The 27,579-nt window shown below is 34.3% G+C and overlaps 1 protein-coding gene across 1 annotated transcript in view; it reads right to left on the bottom strand.

Annotated features, from left to right (window-relative positions):
• Positions 1-251: 251 nt before the first annotated feature.
• LOC122117868 (doublecortin domain-containing protein 1-like) overlaps positions 252-27,579 on the bottom strand; it is a 111,191-nt gene continuing 83,863 nt past the window's right edge. The window contains exons 7-10 of the mRNA XM_042691744.1: positions 24,820-24,986; positions 23,982-24,039; positions 2,943-3,049; positions 252-392 (exon numbers count right to left, since the gene is read on the bottom strand). Of these exons, the coding sequence (XP_042547678.1) occupies positions 252-392; positions 2,943-3,049; positions 23,982-24,039; positions 24,820-24,986 (473 nt within the window). The remainder of the gene's footprint in view (positions 393-2,942; positions 3,050-23,981; positions 24,040-24,819; positions 24,987-27,579) is intronic.

Below are 27,579 nucleotides of genomic sequence, written 5' to 3'. Positions count from 1 at the left end.
CTCAGAACATGACAATTTGTTTCTATAACAAGCTGGAACCTCGTTTATCTAAGTGCATCAACAATTTACCATTTAAGGACATTTGAAGAGGGTCAACAAAACTTAAAAGCCATGCTAAAAATAATAAAATGAAAAGCTCATGAAAATTTTCCATCCAACTTAGAATACTGTCTTTTCAGCATGCCTGGAACTTCACAGAAATATAAGGCCAGGCATGGAGACTGTCACATGGCAGATACTAATTGTTCCGATTAAAGTCTAACAAGCTTGCTTCCCTGCTGCTCCGAGAATGTCTCTGACTTTTGATCCTGACATCTGTGTCTTACAAGAATTTCACTCTGCTCTGACATTCCTTCTGATGTTGATCCAGGAATTAATGGATTGTGAAAAAGCTGGCAGGATATCATTTAAAAAATAGAATTCTTAGTGTACAAGTGATGAAAAGGTATCAAAATTCACATACTTTGTGTCTGATACCAACCTAATTCTCAGGTTTGAGTGTCTGGGGCTTTTTAATGTTGGTCCAAAAACAGAACTGAAAATAAAATGTAGCTGAAAGAAAAGTTCTCATGACAGAATAAAAAGTTAATCCAATGTTCTTCCATCCTGTAGGAGAAATATATGTTTTGTACTAAATATTTTTATATGCACTAAAATAAATTCTATCTGAGATAATTTAGTCTGGATAACTATTTCTAATACATAGTTGATCACTATTGATATGGAAAATTTTGCTTAGAAAATCAAAAGGTTTTAAAAATGACTTGAAACTTACCCTGATAGGTCCCCTTCAACATCTTTATAATAAGTTATCATATAGTTGAACATAATACCCTAGTAAACTATTGATTAAAAGAAGAACTTTAATTACAGAAAATATGGGTAAATTTTCACACAAAAAAGTTTAAATTAAAACTGTCTAAAGATGTGTTTTAAATTAAGGAATTCTCTTCAGGATTGAAATTTTACACATCAGAAGATTCTGCCTTGCATTTCATGGTTCTGGATAATTACTAGATGCCAGTGGAAAACTTAAACATAGCTTAGATTCATTGACATTAATGTGTGACAAGCATTGCCGAACATATTTAGTAATTTTAAAAGAAAAAAGTAAAAGGATTTTCGAAAAACCAGGGAAAAGTGTCATGGTGGTAACAATGTAATTTTTTGAGTAAGGAAAAATTCTCCTTTATGTCATAATGATCTAGAAATTCAACTACTTAAAAGGGAACGCACGTCAATTTAATTGTTAGATCTATAATTAATGTAAAAATTAACAAGATTAGATATTTTATTTATCTATTCAAGCAAATATCTAATTTTCCCATTAAAAGAAACATCACTGTTGTTTTAAAGTCACACATTTCTGATGATTTTGTTTGGATAGCCTGTTTTGGTAATTTTTATAACTTCATCTGTTGCATCAAGAAATAAGTTAACAGTAACGAACACAAGTGGCTCATGCCTATAATCCTTATGACTCAGGAAGCTGAAATCTGAGGATTATGGTTTGAAGCCAACCTAGGCAGGAAAGTCCATGAGATTATTATCTCTAGTTATCTATCCATTAAAAAGCCAGAATGGAGCTGCAGCTCAAGTGGTAGAGTCTCATCATCCTTGAGTGAAAAAATTCAAGTATAAGCAGACACACAAATAAAGGAATTAAGGTCATTAAAATAAATCATGGGCATCATGCTATTAGTAGCTGTTCAAAGTCTATATTGGTCGGTTGTCATCATTACCTTATAATGATATTTAATTATTTAAAATTTTGTATATTACTTTTCTGTTACATGTCATGCTCCCAAATACTTTAAAAATACATTATCCCATGAGCTGGGAAGGTGGCTCAGTGGTAGAGTGCTTGCCTTGCATGCATGAGGCCCTGGGTTTGATTCCACAGTCCCACATAAACAGAAAAAGCCAGAAATGGAGCTGTGGCTCAAGTGGTAGAGTGCTAGCCTTGAGCTGAAATGCTGAGACAGCACCCAGGCCCAGAATCTGGGCCCCATGACCAAAAAAAAAAATATATATATATATATATATATATATATACATATACATATATGTATATATAGAGAGAGAGAGAGAGAGAGAGAGAGATTATCCATAACAACAAATTGAACATTAAGTGTTAGCAAGAAAAAAGCAAGCCTATGGCTACCAATCTACACCAACTAGTTCTTCCTATAAATGCCCTAGTAGAGCATTTATGACACATCACATATCTAATGACTGACATTTTTGTCCCACTAGGCTCTTAAGCTTCTTAAGAGAAAAGACATAGCCTATCATCTTTACTTTATATTCAAGGCTTTAAAAAAAGGTCCTTTTTAATCATAAGTAAATGAATAGATGTGACTATAAGTTTATTCCTTATTTCAAAGGTTTTGTTTATATCTCTCTTCTGTTCTACATTGCCTTAAATGAGAAGGGCACAAAATACCTGATAGGTTTAGTATTGTTATATTAAAAATGAATTTTTATGAGAAAATCTCCCTTGAGGGTCATATGCAGTGACTCACACTCACAATCCCAGCTAGTTGGAAGGTTGCGATCAGTAAGACAGAGTTTCAAGCTAGCAGAGCAAAAAGTTAGCATGCCCCTATATCAACAAATAACCAGGTGTAGTAGTTAAAAAATTGTACTCCCAGTGACATGGGAGATGTAGGTAGGAACATTGTAATACAAGGCAGGCTCAAGCACAAAGCACGAAATCTTATTTTAAAAATAACTAAAGCTGCCATGAAGGAATCAAAAATCAAAATAACTCTGAGATTCCATCTCACCTCAGTTAGATTAGCCAACATAGTGAATTTGAACAAATGTTGGCAAGAGTTGGGATTGTTGATTGGAATATAACCTAGTACAACCACTTTGGATAGCAGTCTGGAGGGTCCTCAACAAACTAAACATAGATCTACCCTATGACCTAGCCATACCACATGTTGGCATCCACCCAGAACATCACAAGCCAGGATACCATAAGGATACTTGTCACCTACGTTCACTGCTGCACTATTCACAGCAGCCAAGTTGTGGAAATGCCCTACAATGGATAAGGGGATCCAAAAAATATGGATAATATGGAATTTTATAAGCCATTAGAAAGAATAATATTATGACATTTGCAGAGAAATGGATGGACCTAGAGCCAATCATGTTAAGTGAGGTAAGCCAAGCACAGAGAGACAAATAGGGCACATGTTTTTTCTCATATACAGAAGCTAGATCTAAAATACACTAGGACATAATAAATTACACAGATCTCTAAGCATTCACACACTCTGAGACCAAAGGAAGATATTCCCAGGAGAGAAAAAGAAAGGAACAATACATATGTATATCTGATCATGCAAAATATTATTTACTGAAATGAACTCGAGGAAATGAAATCAAGAGGTTGTGTTTTTTTTGCTGTTTTTGTTTTCTTTTCTTTTTTAGTCGATTTGTTTATATGTCTTTGGGAGTATAACAGGAAGCACAGAAATGGAGGGACTAAGGGTGAACAAATGCAATGATACTCAGTGGACACTATGTTGAAAATTAACTATACAACTTGTGGGTGGGGATGGGAGGGAAAAACTAGGAGAGAGCGAGGGAGAAGGTGACATTGTCCAAAAAGAAATGTACTCTTCTTTACCTGACTTTTTTAACAATTAAAGCAATCAAGATTAGTTGTTATTGCTCTATCCTCTCACCCTTGGTGATCAAGGTTTTCATGGTTTTAAGTTCTACCTATGTACTATTGCTATCAAATATATATCCCTCCTCTACACCCTTCCCCCACCCAGGCCTTTTTCATTTCAGAACATAGAGTCAATAGTTTGGGTTCAAGCCAAACTAGTAGGATACGTCTCTCATTCTTGTCTTTCCTTCATACCCTAAATCTAATGCAATAGTATACTCTTTCCAAATATATCCTGAATTTGATCATCTTTCCTGTCTTCCACAATACTACAGGGTAAATCACTGTCTGAACAGTGCATCACTCCTAAGTAATTTGTCCCTGCCCTTGTTCACCAACAGTCCCTCATCCACAGAAGAGTCAGAGTTATCCTTAGAAAGCATAGAGTATGTTACTTCCATGCATACAATTTCCCCTAGTATCTCCCAAAGGTGAAACACAACTTCCTCCACATACCATAAAGCTGTCCCTGGTCTGTATGACTTTTCCCATGATCACATTCCAAGGTTAGTGATCTTATTCTTCTTTCCCTCATAAACCCTACTCCATTTTTCATCAAGCCTTTTGCAATTGCCTTTTCTTCTTACAAAGTTCCCAGAACTTTCCATACACTAACTCTTCAGGTATCTTCATTCAAGCAACAAAACCCTGAAACACAAAGTAATCATTTTATTCCTAGTTACATCATGAAGGAGAGCATGGATTTAAAGCAGGAAGCCTGACTCTTAACCCCTGAATCCTACCATCCATCTGCATCCATGAACAGATACTTCTACATCCCAGAACCTGTTCCTTTGCCCCAAGTAGGTGAGTTGTTTTCAGGAGACCTATTTTTCAAGAGCCTGATTTCCTTGGTAGGTTCATGAGCTATGTCAGAAAACATTTATGACTTTCAAACAGCAGGCAAAGGAATTGTTATCAATAAGCATATTCAAGAGGCCATCCTTATCAATCAGACTTTAGTTTGGAATTCTAACTAGCTTATCCTCATATTTTCAAACTTTTGTATATCGCACATGATATCATTTAAACTCCCCTAACAATTTTAAAAGGTATTGATGTATAATTACTAAAATAAAGAATATGTGATATTTCAACTGACTAGAGTGGCATTTATTTATTCTTTTGTTTATTAAAACCATCTACACTAGAAACAAAGACATATATAAAAATTTCATCTTTCAAAATAATGGCTACTATCAACAATTCTGATATCTGGATTGGTTTTTTTTTTGTTGGTTTTTTTTGTTTTGTTTTTTTGGGTCCAGTCGTGGGGCCTAACTCTGGGTCTGGGCCCTGTCCCTCAGCTCTTCAGCTCAAGGCTAGCGCTCTACCACTTGAGCCACAGCGCCACTTCCGGCTTTTTTTTTCTGCTTATGTGGTGTTGAGGAATCGAACCCAGGGCCTTGAGCATGCAAGGCAAGCGCTCTACCACTGAGCCACCTTCCCAGCCCATCTGGATTGTTTTTAATTACTGCCCTTATCTCCCACCCAACCTTCACTGCGTCAAGACTGAGAAGCATCAAGATTTTAAAATTAATGCAAAGCAAAATGAATGAAACATACTTTCAGCCTCAAGGTTCCATTTGTACTCTGTGAAGAGGAGTCTTCCTGGGTACCTCGGGTCTCCCAGGAAAAACATTCCATTATTCTGTTTCTCACTGCTCTTCCTTACTGAACAAGCATGACGTGATTGTTGGTGCAGTTGTATAAATAATCAACATGCATACATGTGCTCTATTCTCCAGGGAAGGCATGTAGTTCAATTACTTCACCTTGGGCTATTTTAATGTGGGGGCTATTTTAGCCTTGTATTGAAATCAAATTATGAAGCACCACGTACACTAAATCTTAATTCGTGGCTTCAGAGCTTATTTACTAATTGGTTTAATGAGTAAAGGAGAATTAATTTTATCTGCAAACCTGGCCTTAACAGAGTAAAAAACATAGTCAATAGAAGTAGTCTCTCACTGATCACCGGCATGGAAAGTGTGCTATGGTACAGTAAATAATAAAACAAGTTACAGAATATTACTTATAAAAAGAAAAAGTATGTACTTATATTTTGTGTATATTTAGGTGTACATACAAAGACACATACATCTATACATATACACATATAAGAATATGCCCACAAGATATTAATACTTCAATAATTTTCTGAACTTTAAATAAATTGCAAAGAATTGTCATTTATTCACTCATAGGACAATTCCTGCCTTTTTAAATAAAAGATAAATGAAAAATAATTGTGAACAGTGACATTGTTCAAAAAGCAATGTACTCTTTATCTGACTTATATGGCTGTAACCCCTCTGACAATTACTTTTATAAAAACAGTAAAAAAAATGCATGAAAAAAATTGTTTTTATCAGAATCAGATGATCTTGGGGGGACTTGAGTCTCTGTTCTGCTGTCATAGACAAACAATACGTCTCCATAAGTAGAAATGTACGCATTCATAATACAAGACTCTTACAAAATGAGGTTATTTTCACCTAGATTTACTGAGGTAGAAAACCTGGAGCAAGAAGTTATGTCGAAATTTAGGTGGAGGTGGGAGTGTAGTTGAGATGGAAGGGAAGGGATGGTAGGGGAAAAACAAAGAGGAGGCAGCAATGCTTGATAAGAAATGTACTCATTACCTTGCTCATGTAATTGTAACCCCTCTGTACGGTATTTTCACAATAAAAATTTATTAAAAAATAAAAACAAGAAAACCTGGAGCAATGGTTTATATTTTAGCTATAAGAAACTTTGTTAAGTTTTTTAAATATTTATATCAAAAAGTCCAAATTGATAAATGTGTAAACATTTGAAACAATGGAAATCAACTTTAAATTACCATATGAAGTCACTTTCATTCTGCATCTTCAGAGCAACCATCAGTGAGACCAACAGTTGGCGGAGAGATTATATAAAGCTCAGAGCTGCAGCAGAGAAGGGAGGCACCTCCTAGCCACGCCTTCAATGAGCATTATGCAGATTATGCAGATTATTCAGGTCAGAAAGCGACATAGGCTCTGATTTCCCCCAAGAACTGAGATGACTGAGGCCTAACTTAACGTCATTTGAACAGATGAAAGACCTTGAATTAGTTGAAATTATAGGTTACCATACAACAGAATTGTGTTTTCTTCATCATAACTTTCTCTGTAAAACAAAAAAGATTACTTGTTTTATAATGCAACAACTTAAAGAATATGCAGATCCAGGTGCTGGTGGCTCACGCCTGAAATCCTTGCTACTCAGGAGGCTGAGATCTGAGGATCGCGGTTCAAAGCCAAGCCCAGGCAGGAAAGTCCATGAGACTCTTATCCCCAATGAACCACTAGAAAACCGGAAGTGGTGCTGTGGCTCAAGTGGTAGAGCGCTCTCTTTGAGCTGAAGAGCTCAGGGACAGCACCCAGGCCCAGAGTTCAAGCCCCACGACCAACAACAACAAAAAGGAATATGCAGAGTTAGGGTAATTTAAGCATCTCGCCATAATAACTTAGGTACTGTAAGAAATAAATACAAATGTAAAATATAAAGATGCAAAATGAAATTTTATATATATTTAGTATTTTAAATATTGATGTCCTGTAAATCAACTGAGGAGGCCATTTTAATACTAATTTAATGTATGTATATGTATATATATGAACATCAGTGAATTCATCAAATTTATCTGATTTATGGTAAAAAGTCACATATTTAAAGTCATAGAAAATAGTTAAAGGTTATTACTGAGTATTATTATTACAGACGACAATGAGTACACATAACAATAATATACTATGCATTTCAAAAAGAAAAATAAAAAAATTCTGAAAAGTCTTTTCCTTAAGAAATGGTATGTTTGGATACACAGGTATGTTTAACTTTAAGAAATTTATATGTGTGTATGTGTTGAATATCAAATGGTATTTTACAAGTATGTAGAATTGTTATATTCTTATTCATCAGTTTAAAAAGCAAATTTAAACTGGGCGTGGCGTATAACTGTCATCCAAGCTCTAAGGAGGCAAAGGCGGGGGACAGAAAGCTCAAGGTCAGCCTGGGCCCTAAAGCAAGTATCAATCTCCCCAAATTCTCGTTAACTACAAAGTACATTTCAATATTTTTAAAGCCCTTTATTTTGAAATTAAATTTCACTAAAGCAAATCTAAACATGTGTGAGCTGCTAAAATATAAACTCGTGCTCAGTATTAGTAATATAAAGATTAGGATATTTTATGTGCTATGAGATTCATATAAAATGAATGTGTGGATATTGTGTATATGCTCAAAAATTTCCCACACAGATGGTATTGTAAAATCTTCGTAGCTGACATTTAAATCTTGTCAGCTACTTCTGTGTCTAAAAACAAAGAGAGCTGGGTTGGGAAGGTGGCTCAGTGGTAGAGTGTTTGCCTTGCATTCATGAGGCCCTGGGTTCAATTTTTTAGTGCTATATAAGCAGAAAAAGCCAGAAGTGGCACTGTGGCTCAAAGTGGAAGAGCACTACCCTTGAGCTGAAGAGTTGAGGGACAGATCCCAGGCCCAGATTTCAGGCCCCATGAATGACAGAAGAAGAAAAAAAATCAAAGAGAACATGTCTTTTTTATATGACTTTTTTATACTGGAAAACAGCTCTTAGTGGCTCTTGCTAGTTTCATAAGCAATTAATGCTGCAGAAAGGGGGTCGTAGAGTCTTATTTATAGCTGGATAAAGCTGTCCTATGCCTCAACTATGCAGAACCAAGGGGCAAAATGTAGTGAGCTCCCCACTCTCTCTTGGGAGCAATTAGAGCTGTATTAACAGCTATTCTAATGCAATAGATGGTTCCTCATTGAGAAATGCTAACAACAATGCTAACAAACAATGCAAACTCCAAAATGGGGAAAACCCTAGAAAAACACTGGAATTCCTACTGATCTGAGGAGAAAGGAACTGTAATCATTAATAGGAATATAAATACTATTTTCCTCTGATGGCAAGAGGTCATAGAAGATAAACTAAGGTGATCAATATCATCTATTGATGAAAAATACACAGGTTAAAAAATAATACACTGGGGCTGGGAAGGTGGCTCAGTGGTAGAGCACTTGCCTTGCATGCCTGAGGCCCTCGGTTCGATACCTCAGCACCACATAAGCAAAAAGAAAACACTCTCAAAAACTAATTTTCATGTATTCAACTACAGTTGTGGACAGTATCCATTTGTGAAAGAGGCAAGCTGTATCTAACAGCCCAAACTACTTAAGAATCCTAACCTGACCATGTAGCCCACTTCTACTGAAATAACAGCTGGACATCATAAAACCAAACTAAGGATTTTCTTGACAGATCAGCTAAGGCAGCTGGTATCATATTCCCAAAGCAGTTCCCCATGCTCCATGAGGCACCAACCACTTCCCACCATCCCACACTTACTACAGATAGGCTAATCACTTGAAGACCTACCTTTCCCAAAAATGTGGCAGACCAGTCAGAATGTCCCACATCCACAAGTCAGCCAACAACAAATGCTGGAGGGGATGCGGAGAAAGAGGAACCCTATTACACTGCTGGTGGGAATGTACACTTATACAACCACTTTGGAAACCGTCTGGAGGGTCCTCAGAAAGCTAAATATTGACCTCTCTTACAACCCAGTCATACCACCTCTAGGCATCTATCCTGAACAACAGGAACCAGTATACAAGGACACATGCACCTCCATGTTTATTGCAGCACTGTTCACAATAGCCAGGATATGGAAACAACCCAGATGTCCCACCACAGATGAATGGATCCAAAAATTGTGGTATCTATACACAATGGAATATTATGCAGCCATTAGAAATGACAAAATAATGACATTTGCAGGGAAATGGATGGAGCTAGAAGAAATCATGTTGAGCGAGCTAAGCCAAGAGCAAAGAGACAAATGGTACATGGTCTCCCTGATAAGTGGATGTTAAATCCAAAATGTTAGGTGATATGACAAAATTAACAGGACTTAAGAAACAAAGAACTTCCACTCATCTGGTCGAACCACTTCTAAACAAACCCATGGTGCCGATCACATGTATGGTATACATATGTACACTGGAGGGGAACCAGGAAGACGACACAGAACTAGAGGGAATCAGGGAAAAACATACAACAGCATGACCCATTAGCTGCACAGGACATTGACCAAAATGAACTAAGCAACTTAATGGCAGTGATGGGAGGGAGGGAACAAATGGGAAAGAGGGAACAGCTGATGCTATGCAAAACAAAAGAAATGTACATATCACCCAATATGGAAGAAATAACTATTGCAACGCTCATAGAACTCATAAATGTTCTAGACCATGATAGACAATTTGCTTCAGGAAAGTTAGAATGTGTTTGTGACTTTAAATAAGCATCACTATACCACAATACTGTGAAACTTGGGAAATTATGTAATCAATCACAATAAAAAAAATTTTTTAATGTGGCAGAGATATTTTGGTTTTAAATTCATGACAAAGCCTATGTTCTGTGCTGATTGAGTTTCCTGCTTTTAATGTAATAACATCCGAAGAAGTTGTAAAGCATACATGAATTGCATTCATCCAACAATATTTGGATTTTAAAGCTTTAGTGAGTTTTGTCTCAGTATACATACTTATAACTTAGCATAAGACTCAAAGCTAATTTTTCTTAGAAATAATTTTACAAATGTGTAAAAAAAAGATAATAAAGGAGAATCCTCCGTATTAGCCAAAATTGTTCCCATCATCCACCTAAGCTCAGCAGGAAGATAGAGAAGACAGAAAAGGGCGGTGGGAGATATACTTAAATTTTAACATTTTATAGACGTAGCAAATACAACTATTCTTTCTACAAAAATAAAGTAATGGGTATGATGTCTTTACTTTTGATCTGTGGTAATATGCACATTTGAAAACAGGTAAATTGTTAGGTGCCAGTGGCTCACACCAATAATCCTAGCTACTCAGGAGGCTGAGATCTGAGGATATAAGCAGGAAAGTCTGTGAAACTCTTATTTCCAAATAACCACCAAAAAGCTGAAAATGGGACTATGGTTCAAGTGGTAGAGCACCAGCCTTGAGTAAAAAGCTCAGGGACAGCTCTGAGTTCAAGCCCCAGTTTAAACATGTGAGTATGCATGCATGTACATGTATACACACACACACACACACACACACACATATGTCTTTTTTACATGGGCAAGAAAATGAGTACATTTCTTATCAAGCATTGTAGCCTCCTCCTTTGTTTCCCCTTCCCATCCCTTCACATCCTCCCCGCTCCCCCCGACCTCCCTCCCTCCCCACCCCCGCCCCACACCAAAGTTGTAAAGTTCGCTTTCGACATAACGACTTGTACTTCTCATTGTTGCAATGGGTCCACCTGTATCCCTATTTAAACGATTTGTTTTTCCCCTTCCCCTCCACAAATTATACCGACATCAAATACAGTGAAAGCAGGGGTTACACTGTGGGGGAGGGACATACAAAGCAACAAAGAAATCATCTGATAAATGTGTTAGAAACAATGGCATGAAAGAAAAAAAATTTGAATACATATCTTAGGGTTCATTTCCCTAACATCACCATATCTGATCATTTCTGCTTGACTCAGACATATACTAGATATTGCAAATAAGGGAAACCATGGGACCTATGTTTTTTGGGCCTGGCTTACTTCACTTAATATAATTTTTTCCAAATCTTTCCATTTCCTAACAAATAGGGCGATGTCATTCTTTCTGATGGAGGCATAGAATTCCATTGCACACACATCTTTTTTAAAAAACAAATCTATTTGTAAATATAAAATGACAACTTCAAACTGATTTTAGGTCAACTTAAGAAAGAAATTACATTTTTAAATTCTCTGTTCTAGATGACTGTAAACTTCTCAAACAAAATGTGAAAAATAGTCTTCGTAAATAAAAACACAGTTGGGAGAGTATATATTGCCACAAAGGAAGAGTACAAAGTAATCTATCTAAGCCATTTGCAAATTAGACGTATAACAGAAACCCAGAAGTAACTGCAAGAAAAGATGCACCTGCCATAACTAGAATCTACTTCCTACAAAGAAAAATAATGCGATTTCTCCATGTACCTCCCACTTGATTGTGTACACTGCTCTTCTATTTCAGACAAGTACAAACTTGACTCAAAGAGAAACTGATTATGATGACAGGATATTCTTTAAATACAAAGTGAGCAAAATACCTAAGTTTGTTAATGATCCACCACTGGATCATATATACATGCACTATGGTTTTCTTTCTAACTTTAAAAAGAAATGAAAGTAACTAAAGTAATATCATTTTACTTTTGTACAAATATTGAGAAATAATGTGTAAGTGAAATGCAACTACAGAGTAGCTCTTTTCTAATGGAAGTTTATGTCTTCTCTAAAAAGGTTATGTGTCCAACTATTGGCTAGTGTTAGAAAATCTCCACTACATGGAGAAAGCTTTCATACTGAATTTTTGCTTTTTACTTAAAAAAAAGAACCAGGGCTGGGAAGTTGGCTCAGTGGTAGAAGCGCTTGCCTTGCATGCCTGAGGCCCTGGGTTTGATTCCTCAGCACCACATAAGCAAAAGGAAAAAAGCCGGAAGTGGTGCTGTGGCTCAAGTGGTGGAGCGCTAGCCTTGAGCTGAAGAGCTGAGGGACAGCGCCCAGGCCCAGAGTTCAGGCCCCACGACCGGACCCAAAAAAAAAAAAAAAAAGAACCAGTCATCATACAAAGATTTGGAAGGCAGAAAATATAATTATATAAACATTGTTTTTCATTAATAAGAACAATGAAAAAAGAAAACATTTCTAATTTGTATTAAAGGCTTTACAAGAGTAAAAATACCAGGAAACAAATGCAATTGGCATACATATTAGTTCATCTCCCTAAAAGCTTTTCACCTAATAATCCAGTATTTATGACACGAAAAGTAAAGCAACGAATTTCTCTTCAAATTCAAGCCATTAATAAATGTAATAAAAGACTCAATATTCCTGTACAAACATCACTTTTTATTGTCATCAGAATCTGCCCTGAGTTTTCATTTTTCTTGACATCAATTTTTGGATTTTATTTACTGTCCTGTTTCCAGTGACATGTACATCAGGGTTCAAGAACAAAATTCTGCCTTTTATAATATTAGCACATAAACACAATAGAAAAAGGAAAAGATAATAAGATGTAGTGGTTAGATGTCAAATGGATCTATACTGACAAGGATTAAAAATTCAGAGTCTAAATATTTCTATTTTTGTGCTTTCATTCCCCCTCTGTCCCTCCCATGAGCTGGTATACTGGCTGTGCACCAAATCGAGAACACACTCCAATTCTATAGCAAAGTCTTGGAAATTTTAGGAAAATTTGGTGTTTTCATATGTAATTCTGTTGAAGTTAGATAGCATAATTTTCTGAGCAGGTGAAGCTGACCTCATACATGGCTTGCAGAAGTAGGAAAGGACCCATAACATCAAGGGCAAGTCTAAACAAGCTTGGACTTGGAGCACCAGCACTGGAAAGACTAGCTAGCCTATGCTTGAGATGGTGCAAGACACTCTGCCCCTCCCCCAACACACACTGAGTCCTCATTAAAAGCAAATGAAAATAAAACAATTGCCAGTACATTTTTTCCAGAGAAAAATATAAAGTAAGCTTAGATTTTTAAAAAAGTATTTACATGTAAAATTAAGTCTGCAAAAGAATTGATGATCTGTTGAAAGCAGAAGGGATAGCTATACCATAAAAATTTTAACTTGCCTCAAAAAGTTACTCAAGAAAACAGAGAACCTTACCTGTTAAAAGTGTTAAAATGCTGACTAGAGCATTTTTAACCAATTAGACTGGTAGACCTGCTTCAGATCTGTTAAATATGAATTTAGCAGAGGGGTGGCAGAATGGATGTCACAAAGATATGTGACAACTATTATAGCAACTTACATATATTATAACTTCTAGGCATTGTCCTACCAAACATTTTTATTACCATTTTAAGATGTTTACATTTTCAAGGGTTTACAAATATTTTCTGAAAACAACCCTATCATTATTTCCATTTTTTCATATGAGAAAATTAGAAAAATCTAGCCTAAGACCTCATATCTGGTTAAATAGTATAATTTTTGCTTCAACCCAGGTATTCTGACTTCATTTTCCTTTGTTAAATTTATTTTTTGTTTATATTTCCTCATCAAGTAGACAGAAAAAGAAAAATATCTGATATCAACATCACTATAAGAGTTCAAGGTTGAAAGTCACTAGTGAAGATTATTTTATTGAACTAATATTTTCACATAAATATATATACCAAGTTTGGAAATATAACTTAATGTTAGAGTAAGTACCTGGGTACAATACTCATCAGTGGGGAAACAAATAAAATGATGGCCTATGTAGCTATTTATAGTAACATATGCCTCTAATCCCAATATGCAGGAGGGAGGCTGAGGCAGAAGAATGGCAAGAATGGCAAATTGGATGTTTGTGCTGCATAACAAATTCCAGGCCATTATGGGCTACTTAAGGATATTCTTTTCAAGGCAAACAAATACAGCCACAAAATACCATAAGATAAGCCAGGTCTGGGGGTACACATCTGTAATGCCTGCTACACAAAAGACAGATTGGGAGAATCACAGTTATAATCCTACATTTTAAATCTACTCATCATTCAGGATATTCAAAAGAATATCATTAAGATAAATATCATTAAGATAATTTTAAAGCAGGAAGTATTGTTAAATTAGATTGAAGGCTGTGTACTAGACAGAGGTAGTATGATTTCTAATGTCTGCTAGTTGTGCCAGGATGCTGAGATTTGAGGGTTGTGGTTTGAAGCCAGCTTAGGCATGAAAGTTTTCATGATACTCTTATTTCCACTCACCCACCAAAAAGTCAGTAGTGAAACTATGACTCAAGTAGTTGAATGTCAGCCTTGAGCAAAAGGGATAGCATTCAAGCCCTGAGTTCATCCTCAGAACACACACACACACACACACACACACACACACACAATTAAATTCAAATATTTTAAACAATAAGCCAAGTTCAGGCCTGGATAGTTTTGCTAGTGAATTTATCAAATATAATAATTAATACAGGTAGAAAGCAAACTTGTAAAATAGAAGAGAAGGAATTCTCAACTTATTTTATGGAGCAGAATTGTTATCTCATTATTACCCTGAAAATACAAAATAACTGAAATAATAAACCAAAGACATACAAGGAAAAGAAACTATGGTCTAATATCCTTCATTATCATAAACACAAAAATTATTGATACCACTTTAATATATCAATTCCTATGATATCTATAAAGAGAGCAATACTTCATATGTAGGATTCATCCTTAGAATGTCATGTTTACTTAAAAATCTCAGAATAAATCACTCAGGTACTGGTGGCTCACTCCTGTAATCACAGCTGCTTAGGAGGCTGATATGTGGAAGCCCATAATTTGAAGTCAGCCTGACCAACAAAGTCTAAGGGACTCAATGTTCAATTAACTAGCAAAATACTAGGCTGATGGTATGACTCAAGTAGCAGGGAAAAAGCAGTTTGAGGCCCTGAGTTTAAGACCCAGTACTGGCAATACATACATACATACATACATACATATATACATACACACAAACAAACTAACATATTTCACTATATTAATAGTCACGTATTTGTGAAAATCTTTATAACTACAGTAGATTTATAACTATAGATTTAGTTATTAAAATACATGATAAAAATTGTGGCCTGGGCTGGGGGTGTAGCTTAAGAGTAGAGGACTTGCCTGATATGAATGAAGCCCTACATTACAATCTCAATACACCACAAAATAAAATAATAGAATATTAAATAAATAAATTCCTGAATATGAGACCCACAAATTTCTTCCTCAACACCTAGAGACTCAAAGGGCATCAAAATCAAAAACAAAACAGGGCCACAAATATTAAGGGTCAATGAACATGTAGACATTGTACCTTAACTCCACCCTTAGGATTCTTTATTTTGTAATATATCAATAATTATTGTTATATCAAGCATAGTATATTTGGAAGTGATATTTCACTCACTATTGACTTCATGTCATTGGCTGTGAGTGTCTGTTTCAAATCTTCCATATCTTAAAGTTCATGAAGTATAACTTGCCTACTGTAACAGTAAAGACTAGATTACCATTACAATCCAATCTTGCTATCTCACCTTAGACAGGTCCCTCACTGACACTGATCTCAGTCACTTTATAATATTAATGAAGATGATGATTGTAATGAAGAAGATGATGATGATATTTAATACACACTGACTACTTTTTTCATTACATGTACTGTTTTAACAGTTTCCTATCCTCACAAGAATCCACTGAAGCAAGTATGATTACTGTATCTTATTATCTCTATAATTAGAAGACTGCATTGCATTCTGGGGCTTCTAAAGTTCATTTCAACCTTAATATGCTTTCCTTCTACCTTATCAACAGCTTATCCTTTATGGAAAGCTTCTATAATACGTAGAATCTGTACCATGTATTTTCACACTTTCTTATATTACCAAGCATATTTCATAGTTACCATAGATATTCCTTGACTCCAAAACATGAATGTAAGCTTCCTAAGGACAGTTTTTCAACCCTATTTTTTAGACAAGGCAAATGAGGAAAACTTGGCATTTCATTGTTTCTTTCTCTAATCATTTCTTTTTTGGGGGGGAGGAGGGAGAATGAGATCTTTTCTAAACAAAGAAGATATGGTTAAATTAATGACTGCCAGAATCACAGTTTCTAAAGATGTTACACTTGATAGCTCATTTGCAAGCATCTTCAGAGACACCAAAGGGCCTGACAGTGTTTATCTTGTGGTTAGTGAGTGAATAGATTATAATGATTCAAGGTTTGTTTTTACTATTTTTTATTTTGTTTAGTTTGTAAAGAATAGAGCAGAGTTCAATTCTGTGCGCCTTAGAAGATTCTTCGTTATTTGCTTGCCATAGAAGGAGGAATCCAGTGCCAGAAATTTCGGGCATGTGACCAAATTTCTTCTCTGTGGCACAGCACTGTCCAGTAGAACTGTCCTAAGATATGCAGCTGTTGAGTACTGTGGTCTATGAGATTAAGAGTCTGAACTATTGATTTTAGTTAATTTTAATTAACTTAAAGCTAAAATCTTCATGCAGACAGTATACTGGGAAGTGCAGGTTTAACACGACAAATCCAAACCTCTGAAATCTGAAAATTTCCAAAATCTGAAACTTTCTCAATGCTGGCAGGACACCAGGAGTAGATCCATACCTGACCACATGGATGGTCACAGTCAAAACACTTTCAGTGAACTCTATGAGTACTGTATAAAAGAACCTTTTAGGTCATGTACATAAAAGATAAATGCGTGAGTACCATTCCTAAGATGTCACACTTTGTATATGTAAATATTCCAAAATCTGAAAATGTCTGAAATCCAAGTCAGTTTTGGTCTCAGGCATTTGGGGAAGGAGATATATCCTCAACCTGTACAGTTCTGCAAATATAAGACTGAGGTCAGTCTTTATTCAAGCAGCCTTTATTTATGCTACAATTCTCTTTGGAAACTTTCAGTAGTTACTTGTCAGTAGTATGTGTTAAGTGTCCTTTTCTCCATACATGACTAGCTAAATTTAGGGCCTTCAAATTTCTTAAAAATGTAATGCACTGGTTATTTTAAAAAAGAATGTAAAAGTGATTTTCTAATATAGTTAATGAGAAAACTTGACCAAAGAAAACAAAACTTAATGTGTTATTTATATCCATCATGTATACATGTATATGCACATATATAAAATATAACCAAAAAATGAGTTATTATTTGCAAATCATCTATTTGTTGTAAAAAAAATGAATGATCATTAACAAATGAGAGCAAAACACTCTATATGTACAGGTAAAATGAAAATAAAAAAGCAATAATTTAAAAAACCTTTAAACCCGATTCTCCTTTTATCAATTACTAGTCAAACTTCTTAATAATCAAAGATGCTAACAAACAATGGCTGACAACATTGATCCATAGGAATAGCGAATAGAAACTAGTCAATCCTCAAGAGAGTTGGTTTTGCTCCCCATAAAAATGTGCCTTTAATACTATTTGAATCCTGAAAGGGGTGGGGGACGACAGGAGGGAAGGTCGGGAGAGGGGAGAACAAACATTCATATTCTGGCCCATTCACACAAACCTCTCCTTGAGCATTATTGTTTGGGGAGGAGGGGGCTGCAGGCAGGGGGCCCAGGATGTTGACAGAACAGAAAGGATGTCAGGTGAAGATAGAATGCTGTGCCCTCTCTAACCAGCTGAAGGCTCAGCATGATTGTTTTCTTACAAATAATACCTGTGGGTGTTGAAACTGTTCAGATAAGCTATCAAACACACTCTTTCACTTTGCTGCTGTAACTCCATAAAATTTATTTTTATTTCTGAAGAGTACTAGGCAATAATATCTGTAGATGGCTAAATAATCTATAGAAAAATTTGTCAGGTACTTTCACTTACCTCAACTAGAACAATTCTGTACTTACTTGGAGATTCTAAAATGCAACATTTTCTAATTGGTATGATTATAAACTTCAAAATAAGATCTCTTTGTCTAACTAAAGCATTAAATTAAGTATAGAGATAATCCAGAAGGAGAATGTGTAAAATCTTTGTCACAAAACGAAAATAAATCGACACTCATTTCCGTATTTTTTTACAATTTGAGAAGTGGTCTACATATGAAAATACAGAACATATAAGTAGCATATATAGGAAATGCATTACTAATATATGGATGACACATTTTACTCAGAGGAACCTGATCATCTAGCTCAGAAACATATATAAACTGTCTAAATAAATAAGAGATAAATGGAAGAAAAAAGTAGCAATCCTCTCCATTTAAGTTAGATTTCCCTATTAAATCAATCTATATTCATACTAGGTTACTGCATCTGCAGTGTGTATCACAAAACAAATTCTGTGATTCTGTGTGTGTGTGTGTGTGTGTGTGTGTGTGTGTGTGTGTGTGTGTGTGTGTGTATCCTGAGCTTGAACTCGGAGCCTGGGTACTGAATTCTAGCTCTAATTTTTGTTGTTGGTGGTGGTGGTGGTGGTGGTGGTAGTTTATTGGAGAAAAGGGTCTCATGGACTTTCCTGCCCAGGCAGGCTTTGAACCTCATATATCAGCCTATTGTGTAGCTAGGATTACAGGTATGAGCCACCAGCACCAGCCCAAATTTATAATTTCATAAAATTTTCATATGAGCAGTCACAAATTGAGTGGAAGGAAAGTATCAATAATGCTTCATTTAAAGCTGTTTTCCATATTAGTCAATCCAAAAACTATGTAAAAATCAAACTTTAGTATAGTTTATTAGTTAAGAAAAATGAATACGAAAAATAAATAAATTTAAATATGAAAGATGAAATATTTTCAGACAACCCCATGAGGAATTTATACTTGATCAAATTCATAACTAATTACTAGGCAAAAATGTCTTACCTTCCTTACATTAGCCTTGTATTTTTCTTTTTTAAAGAAAATGTATTTAAAGTATCACTTTAAAAGTAAGTTGGTTTTTTTAAAAGACATGTTTAATAATACTAAACAAAATATTTTACACAGAAAGGCACCCAAACTGAGATATAATCGAAACTCCTACTACATAACTGGATTCCCAAGGCACAAAAAAAATTCTTTAAGTTTTTCCAAGAGTTATTATTTAATAAGTAGTTTTCCTAATAAAAAGAAAAGAGCTCAATTTGTAACCATAGGTATGGATTTGATATTTGGTAGTATGATTCTAAAAGATTTAGAGAAAAACATAGATTTGAAGTTCTTTCTCCTGATCTAAACTGCTTTATGACAAATCAAATGAAATGCTCCATGAAGATAAATGTGTCATTCATAAATGATGGAAAACAAGCAGTATTTTGATATTACAGCTTGGTTTATCCCATTGTCATTTCCCCCCTCTCTTTAATAATTACCTATGCACAAACTCTAGATGGCAATATTGCACTTACTGTACTTTCGGGAAATTGTCACAGTCGATATCCACATATCCTCTTTATCAACATTTTATGTGCCATGGATCTATAGCCTCTTATTATAAGTGTAATGAAGCAGAAGTTATTGAAGCATTTTATTGATTGCTCAGATCACAAGTTTACTGCCATACTGAATTGGCACCTTACTCGCTGAAGCAAACTGCTGACACCTTTTTTAAAAAGTGACAACTACATCTATTTCATGACCAGAAATCCATTTTCATCTCTATCAAGACAAGAATGCAATTTTCACTTCATTTAACTGATGTTAGGCCTGTTCAAAGCATGACACTTAGAAAAAGACACAAGTTTAAGGTTCTTAAAATACTTCCAGTAACTAGAATGCAGCTTGGTTTCAGGAAAGGAAAAAAAATCAACAATCCTCAAATCTACAATCTAATGTTCTTTAAAAAAAAAAATCACTTACTAGAAACTTCAGAAGTAGTTCTAATTTTGAAATGCCTGCCACACTACATTTATTTTTTAAATGTAACTTAGATTTATGCACTAAGAGATTTTGTTTAAAGGTTTCAGAAGACATTAAAGTTAGTTCAAACACGGAAATATTCTGAGTATTGCCCCAGAAAGTCTAAGTTAAGGCAAGGGCTCAATGTTTAAAGTATACACAGCACAGGAAATGAAACAAATAGTTATTGTTTCACTTATGCTAAGATTCATAAATGATTTTGATTGACCTAAAACATAGGATCTAAAAACAAAAACTTCCAACATATCCTTTATAAAATAAAATAAGATTTCTTTAAAAATAAGGTGATGAGCCTATTCTGTCAGCATTCAATGTAAATCAACTATATTTTAACCTGAAGCAATTCTGAATAGAATATTTGTATTACTACTATTATTTTATGTCTAATTATCAAATTTATTGCAAGTGTAGGCAAAGTGAATCAAGGTTAGGCTTTACAAATTGTTAAATTATCATGCTTTAAGAGAATGGAATTTAGATATTAATAAAAATAAGTTTTAATTTTAAATTGAAGAACCAATATAGTCTGAAGTTTGATGCGTATTTCTTTATCCAACAATGTATTCACAGAAGTAAACCTACAATATGGTTCCATTTTAAATAGAGAAACCTAAGTTTTGAAACAAAATTTCAATTTCATTATCTAAATTTTTCAATCCAGCACATCAAATATAGAACTTTTAGAAGTAACATACAACAGCATTTTTAAAAGTTGTTTTGCTTAAATTAGTTTAAAAAAAACTAAAAAAGACCACATATACACACAAAAACAAATTGGAAGTACTCAGGCAAAAAAAATGTATTATTCTAAGAAAACTTTATTAATTATTTATTTAAAATAGACCCAACGATACATTTTTCTAGATAAAATTAAAGAAATAACACCTTTCCCTGAAACTTCAAACATAAACAGAAATTTCTATGTTTTTCAGTGTACTGCTGAAGTTTAGAAAATGCCTTAAAAATCTTTAAAAAAAATACTGTGGATATTTTTGTCTAGTTTTGTTTAAATAATCAGACAGGTATAAATTTAACATGAAACTTGATGAGTTTCTTTTCAAGATGCTAAAAATTTAAAGTAGAATTAAAAATTGTCTCAAATTTCTTACTTTCAAGATAAATGCATTTTTAGGCCTTAAGTAGCACAAGGACCCTATGACTTCATAATTAAGATGTTACCATGAAATATGCATTTTCTTTGTAATTTTCTGAACTTCAAAAAATGACTGTAATCTATACCAACTAAGATATTCCAGGAACCGTTTTGAATGATTAATACTGAAAGTGAAATGAGCTCTTTTAAAATTAGTATTTTTGAAAAAAGAAAAAAAGCCATATACATTTGTTATTTTAAAAAATCACGGATAATTCTGTTAGGGAAGCTGGGGTTGAGGAAGAGCTATCTAAATCCAGAAGATGTTTCCAGAAATGAAAGTCTCTTCCAAATCACGTTTGTACTTTTAACACTGCCCATCAGCCATCAGGAGCAGTTATTTATATAGCTGCCTGGCACAGATCCATGGACTTTTATTCATCTTTACAGTATTTCTGAACAGACTGACATATTTTGTTTACTGACAGCAACCAAAAGCTCTACATAGCATCATAAATAAAGAAGATCATGTTTAAAAACCGCTAATATCATTTTAAAAGGTAGTGCAGGCTTGTGTTTTGGCCTCTGTTTGGCTGTGTTAGGCCTATGAATGACAGCTTCCCTGCTTGAAACACACAGAAAGCACAGCCTTCCTCATTCACTGACAGGACTGTGGTCTTTTCACACGTTCCTTCCACAGCAGTGTTTGTCCCCAAACACTGGAACTCCACACAATAGCATTCCTACTTCAACACCCCCACCAACAGCACCACTACATAACAAGAATGCTAATGAGATGGAAAGGCCCTGTCCTTGAAAGTGTTAAATACATTTCATAGGAAGCATTTATGCTACTTCAAAGATTACCAATTAAATAGATTCTGCTTAGCTCTGAGCAATTTTGAAGATATTTCCACTTTTAAGGAAATAAATGTGATAAATGTAAGACTAAGTGATTTTATGCTGTCCTATAGTATCTCATTTTAATACACATGAATCAGTATATATTTAAGACCACCCTAATGTAGTGTGCTTAATTCAGTTGCATACTATAACAGCTAAGCTAAAGTTAAAAGTTAAAAAATGAGTAAGTTCATAAACATAAAATCAGTAGCCCTGATTTTTCTTTTGAAGCTATACTATCACAATTTAGCCAAAAGATTTTCAGAGAAAGTCAAAATTTACAGTCTATAATTATTTGCCAAGCAGCAAAGAAGCATGATTTTCATATGGGATGTGAGAAGTATAATAAATGGAAATTATATTGAGCTAATATATCTTATAATTTAGAAACTTAGACTTGCTAAAAAAAAAAAAAGTCCATCCACATTTCACTTATCTATAATTCCTTATCACAATCTTACATAAAACCAGATATAAAAGACTATCCCAAAGGTCAAGTTAAATACATGTAGTTCAAATATTTATTAATGCTAAGAGATATTTGATTTTTCTTTAAATCCTACTCATAAAGATACTGCCAGGTCTAACAATTAACCAGTGAAGGCTTGATAATGCTACCATCACGGTGATTTTTCTAGACATTGGAAATAATTTAACGTATAAAGTCATGGTGTCACAACTAAGTCATGGAATAGAGACTGCAGAATACATATAACTGAACATGACTAACAATATAAAAAACCTACATGGAAATGTGTAACAGGAAAATTGCATTGCCTTTTCTTCCTTTTCATATTTTAAAATACAACTGAAATATTTTTATGAAGTTTTAATTATTTCAACTTAGTGAGACATAGGTAAGAATACAAAGTCTGTGGTGCTAAGTAGTCTTAAGTTTAGCATAATGTTAAAATTCTTACAGATTAGTTAAATAAGCAACTATGGACAGATTAAAAGTATTAAATTTTGTTCATATTTACACTTAATATCAACACAATATAGTGCTCATCATATTTGAGTCAAAGAATTTTTTAATCAAAGCAATAATTCTCAAGGCATTTCTCTTCTTACAATACGTAGAACTCTTTTAAATCTACATTCTTTCATATTAGTCTTACTGACTTCAATTTTACTATTTTTCTCATCTTGATCATTCTCACATTTAACAAAACTTAAAAAATGCTTCTCTTTAGATTTTTATTTAAACAGTATCTTTATATTGGAAATTTCATGTTTTAACATCAAATAAATAATATTTAATAATATGATTCAAAATTAAATTATTACACCTTCTAATAAGTTAAATTGAAATGTATATCAGATAAAGGATTGTAATTCAATTAGTCATAATCCATTTTATCATATCATATTATTTAAAATTAGTTACATATAATTATATCTTAAAATTAAAACATTTTAGCTTACATTAAATACAATTAAAATTTAACACCAGTTTTTATTTGATAGCTTCATAAAGACCATTGTAAAAAGTTAGATGTTTTTCTGTTTGTTATTGTGAATAAGCTTATATATTGTGATGAACAATTTTGTTTCTAGATCCACTGGAACTAGTTACAGGACAAACCACACATATTTTTTATATAAAAGTTTCTCCTGGGAAATCATTTCTTGGTAGTTCTAGATCCTTCACTCCAACACTTCCTGAACCAGACAGCAGGAGGTGCTGTATGAACACTGAGATTGGCTTTTGTTTCCCACTTCCCTCCCCTTTCTCGCTCTGCATGCAGACAGTATGCAGAGGGTAGCATGATGCTTTCAAAATAGTTACTTTCAGCATCCTGTGGTGTAAGATAATGAGCCCAGTTCGAAACTGAAATCTCCCAGTTCTAAATGTAAAATTCAGTCCATATTTAACATGGTAAAAATGTTTCACTTCTTAAGTCTAAGTACAAAGAGGATTTTTTTAATGTTGCAACTCGATTTTTACTTTTCAAATGACACCATTTATTCTGCTTTATAATGTGATCCTACTTTAAGGTAAATCGAAAATCCCTGTGTATGGCTATTAAAACATTAGTCTTTATACACACACACACATACACACACACACACAGAGTTTGGAATGGATATTTAAAGGACAAATCTACCGTAATAAAAATACATTAATCATACTTCTATTCTTTGACTACGGAAACTTACCAGGAAAATAAGTATAAATAAAGTTTCCCTTGGAATGCAGCTAATTCACAATTCCATTGCTTTGGATTGTGACTTGTTTTGTTTTAGCTCAACTTCTACAATAGCATTCTGATTTTACCCTGGTGGGAAAAAGTCCAGAAAGCTAAATCTTCAAATGACTTAGGAGCTATTCATTTTCTTATTTAAAGTAACTGGTTATAGAATTTTCACATAAGGAATTGCCTTTGCTTTGCATGTTGCACGCCAAGAAAAGATGAGACATATGACATCCCATACCAAAAGACAGATACAATTAGCCCAATTATTGTTGGTTTTCAGATTATAGAAGCCCTTTGGCTCCCTAACAGGCACTGAGCTCACAAAATACTTGTCACAGTTCTTTTATGACACGATGCTAATTGCTGCCTCTATAAAACCAAGTACACTTTTAAAACAAACAATAAAGTTCTAAAAGGGAGATGACTCACCTGTTCGTAATATTTTTTTGCAGACTTTAATCGTTGGTACAGGGCCAAAAGAACTTCTTGGATGTACATCTTAGCTCCTGAGGGGCTGAAACCTTCTCCCTTTGAGACCCAAAGTGGTCCCCGCAAAGGTGTGATGGAATTTTGCAGGCATTTTTCAAGCAGAGGAACTATTCAAGAAAAGATAGGGGAAAATATTCTTTTGACCCAACCAAAATACATTGCCTGGAACCCAGCCCCAATGCCAGAAATAACTCTTAACATCTATTATTTATATCTGACCTAGGTTAAGTCTTAAGACAGGCAATTCCTGCATTACTAGTGGCCACCATGAGGATGTATTTATATTGAGACAACCCCCTCCCTGCCCCAAGCAAGACTCATAAGCTTTGTGAGCACACCTGAATAGTTCTGAAGTGTGCCTAACTAGCTGCACCGAGTGTCATGGTGTGCACTGATTGCCTTATCTTCTCATTTATCACAGATGAGTTGGAACCAACCTTGCTGAAATCTACTTGCATTGTCCTGATAAAATTGCAAGACCCATGTTGTTTCTGTGTATAGCTTCCTGTAGAGGAATCTATGTACCAAAAACATCACATCTGGAAATTATTCATAAAATATAATTCACACCTTTATGAGCCATCTTGTTTCCAGGCTTATTATTGCAATTCTTTAAATAACCCATAAAACAGGGTGGCAAGACTGTTTAAAAAAAGTAGGGGGAGAATCTGAAGGAAGTATTCTATCATACTTTTTTTAAGTCCCTGGGATATAAACTAGTCAAGATTCTGAAGTGCTATTCCAGCATGAGCTTTGTAAACAGATAAAAGATATTTACTTGTGGGCCTGTAATGCAACATCCATATGGACTTGACAGACATGTTTACACAGTTCTTCACATGATTAGCTTATAAAGTCTTTCTAGTGTAAAGCAGTCAAATAACATGGCAAGTAGCAAATATTTTTCAAGATTTAATTTTCCTCTGAAAAGTCAGAAATCTTAGGCATCATTGGGAACCCAGAGGAAGATAAAAATCATAACACTCATAACTTGGTCTTTATTTAAATGTTTATACTGTATATGGTTCAAACATACACATATAAAATAGCCATATGTCTCTGTCTTATTCTAGTATATATTTTTACTAGGAAAACAGAACTAGATCACCAGAAGAAAAAATAGGTCTGTGCCATTGCTTGTGTTATATATTGTCTATTTTATGTGAAGAGGTCTAGCATAGCGATCTGGAAACTGAATTACAATTAAGTTCAGCTGAGCTGCTGAGAGGCTGAGTTATGCAAATAACTTCTGCTGAAATTTGCTCTCAGAGTTGTGCATTTTATGGCTCCTAAGTTCTATGACTTTTTCTAAAGCACAACTAAAAGTCAAATGTATTCAATGCTTAGGAGAATGTTGAAGCTAGCAATAAACATTTTTGCCATTGTAAATAAAATTAAAAAGAAATTATGACGTGTTCTCAGATGTATGCATAAATTTCATTCATCTAGTTTTAGAAAAAAACCTGAATTCTTGACATTCACCTATCCCATTTTTTACACTCTTAAAACATAAATCTTTGTTTAGAAGTTTTACCACAGCAAATGCCTCAAACTTTTCAAATATCTATAAGATCATATATACTATAAAAATAAAAATAAAAGAGAAACAACTCATTTTCAGAAGTACAATTCCTAAATCTTAAAACATACAAATAAATTTTGATTATAATTTTTTCTAAAGAAAGCTCAAGAACTCCTAGTTAACAACTATAACATTTATACATTGACTATAACATTCATATATCACTATTAAATTTTAATTGACCCACCTTTAATGGGAATACTCATTTAGCCTAGCATATTTGTGAATATTGCAAAGCACTACATTGATAGGTATTAAATTTAAACAAAAGTTTTTAACAATTGTGAAGCAAGTGATACATTTTAAATTCACATAATAATCTTAAATTTAAACTTGAGAACTTTCATCAGGTTCATCATTTATCTACATTTGTCACAAAATAACTTGGATTCTTTATGTAAACCTGACCAATGCCAACAAAAGCATTTAGTTGATTTTTCTACCACAAAACTCTACTCCTGCTCCCCCCAACTTTGTAAACTTGGGGGGAAAAAGATTAAAATTGTATCACAATGTAAGCAGTGTCAGAACTGATACTGGATATAAAATAGCTCCCTGGCTCCACATGATTTATGTCATTGGGAATACTGTGGAAACCAGAAACGGTAAAGCAAAGAAAGAAGCATTCACAAGCAGGTTTTATAAGGGACTTCAGAATCTGCTCTGAATTTGTTGAATAATCTGTTCAGTATTCCAGCATCTCCCTGCTGGAAGCAGGGTCCTCATTATAACCACAAGAGCACTAATAAAGGTTAGCCTCTGAACTAGGGATTAGAAGGCTCTTTCTTTTAGGAAGCTGCAAACTAGTAACTTTGATGATCTTCTTGAAAAGAAAGACAAAGCACACTCCAAGAACAAAAATGTTTCCACTAAGTAGGAAGGTATAGAAAACATAAGAAAATGATATGCCTAAATACTTGGAAAGGAAGTATAAATCAGCCTAATATGCTATATTGAGAAAAATAATCAGAAATACTCAGAAATTAACCAGTCTGAATTAAAGAACTCTCTATGTTGGGGCTGTTGGGGAAGAAGCTTTGGCAGAAGATGTAGTTTTGAAACTTAAGTGAATAATTGGTTCATTAGGTTACTTGACTTATCAACCCTAGCCATAGCTT

This window comes from Dipodomys spectabilis, unplaced genomic scaffold (genome assembly GCF_019054845.1).
Source record: "Dipodomys spectabilis isolate Male_0828 unplaced genomic scaffold, ASM1905484v1 ptg000145l, whole genome shotgun sequence".
NCBI classification, from domain to species: Eukaryota; Metazoa; Chordata; class Mammalia; order Rodentia; family Heteromyidae; genus Dipodomys; species Dipodomys spectabilis.
Note: the sequence above shows the minus strand (reverse complement) of the source record. Positions and strands in the feature narration are given on the sequence as shown.